The 1,595-nt window shown below is 51.9% G+C and overlaps 1 protein-coding gene across 1 annotated transcript; it reads left to right on the forward strand.

The window, feature by feature from the left end:
• Positions 1-129: 129 nt before the first annotated feature.
• On the forward strand, positions 130-839 carry DLX5 (distal-less homeobox 5; the record flags this gene model as incomplete). Its single annotated transcript, XM_010288409.1, has 1 exon — positions 130-839. A coding segment is annotated over one exon (333 nt), but the record flags the coding sequence as incomplete, so codon positions are not given.
• Between the last annotated feature and the right edge of the window lie 756 nt (positions 840-1,595).

Genomic DNA, 1,595 nt, shown 5'->3' on the forward strand with positions numbered 1-1,595 from the left:
AAGGGGGCGGCGGGGAGCGGGTCTCTCTCTGCCGCGGAGCGCCGATTTGCCAGGCGGGCATTAACGGTGTCGGTTTCCCTCCTCCCTTCCCTCTTTCCTCCCCTCTCCTCTCCTCCCGCCCCCTCCCAGGTGAAAATTTGGTTTCAGAATAAAAGATCCAAGATCAAGAAGATCATGAAGAACGGGGAGATGCCTCCGGAGCACAGCCCCAGCTCCAGCGACCCCATGGCCTGCAACTCTCCACAGTCGCCTGCGGTTTGGGAACCTCAGGGCTCGTCCCGCTCTCTCAGCCACCATCCCCACGCACACGCTCACCCTCCAAACTCCAACCCGTCCCCTGCATCCAGCTACCTGGAGAGCTCCACTTCCTGGTACCCCGCTGCCAGCTCCATCAGCTCCCACCTCCAACCCCACGGCTCCCTACAGCACCCGTTAGCGCTGGCCTCTGGGACAATTTATTAGAGTCTGACCCTTTTTTTTGTTTGTTTGTTTGGGTTTTTTGTTCTTTTTTTGGTTGTTCCTTGGACTCCTGTGTTTTACTGTTAAGGAATAATAACGAAAGGAATGCATATGGGGGATTTTTAAAAGGGAAAGGAAACAAACAAAAAGATTAAAATGTGTAAAGCTTGTGCATGTAACTTATTGCATTTCAAAGGAAACCCTTTTTTATACAATACGGACATTTTTTGGCTCAGCTGTGGACACTATCAATGGTGCCTTGAAAACTATGACCTCAACTTTTCCAGAGACTTTTTTTCAATGTTATTTTAACCCTGTAAATAATTGTAGATAGAGGAATTAAACTGTATATTCTGAATAAAATAAAATTATTTCGACCACGACCAACGTTTCCAAATTACCCCTTCTTCTATTAATAAGAGGGGGAAAAAAGGAAAGGCAAATTTGCTTGCAGAGAGCGAGTGAGGAAAGAGGGATTTTTGAGGGGCCCGATCCTGGGCGCTCGCATTTGGTCGCCGTGCCGTGCCACTGCAGCCTGGGCGTGTTGGCAGGATCTAACCCCTGTAGGTCCCCACGGGCGAGCCGAGGGGCAGCGATGCTCTCTCCCCGCTGGAAAAGGGACTTTTGCAAGACTGCATACTCCCTTATCGCACAGTGATTTAAGCTGAAGGGAAAGCTGCCCATCCTAACGCTAGAAAGCAAATTTCTCGCCTTAAGCCGCCCTGAATCCTTTCCTGAGAGCAATTAGCGTCGAGAGCTGCACACTCCACAGCCCATCAGTCGCCCGTGTGCGCTCGGCTAATTATACAAATTACGTTTCCGTCAAAGGGAGCCACTAAATATGAGAAAAGGATAAAATGAGGGCCCTCTCCCCTTGCTCCTGGTAAAAGCCTGCGGCGGCTCCGGCTGAAGGAGGGACTTGGAGGAGGTACCTTTTTTTTTTTTTTTTATCTCTATCTACAAGATTTAGGGGAAAAGCCGGGCGGCGGAGCCAGCTCTCGCGCTGCCCGGTCCATCGGGGAGGGGATGGGAACACGGCTGCAGCGAGGTGGCCGGAGCGCTGCCCACGGGCGCGAAGCACTCGAGTGGCGGCACGCACAGAGCGTGAGCCTTTCTCCCAGCAAAGACCCCCGGCT

The sequence above is a fragment of the Phaethon lepturus genome, unplaced genomic scaffold, assembly GCF_000687285.1.
Source record: "Phaethon lepturus isolate BGI_N335 unplaced genomic scaffold, ASM68728v1 scaffold54155, whole genome shotgun sequence".
Taxonomy (NCBI): Eukaryota; Metazoa; Chordata; class Aves; order Phaethontiformes; family Phaethontidae; genus Phaethon; species Phaethon lepturus.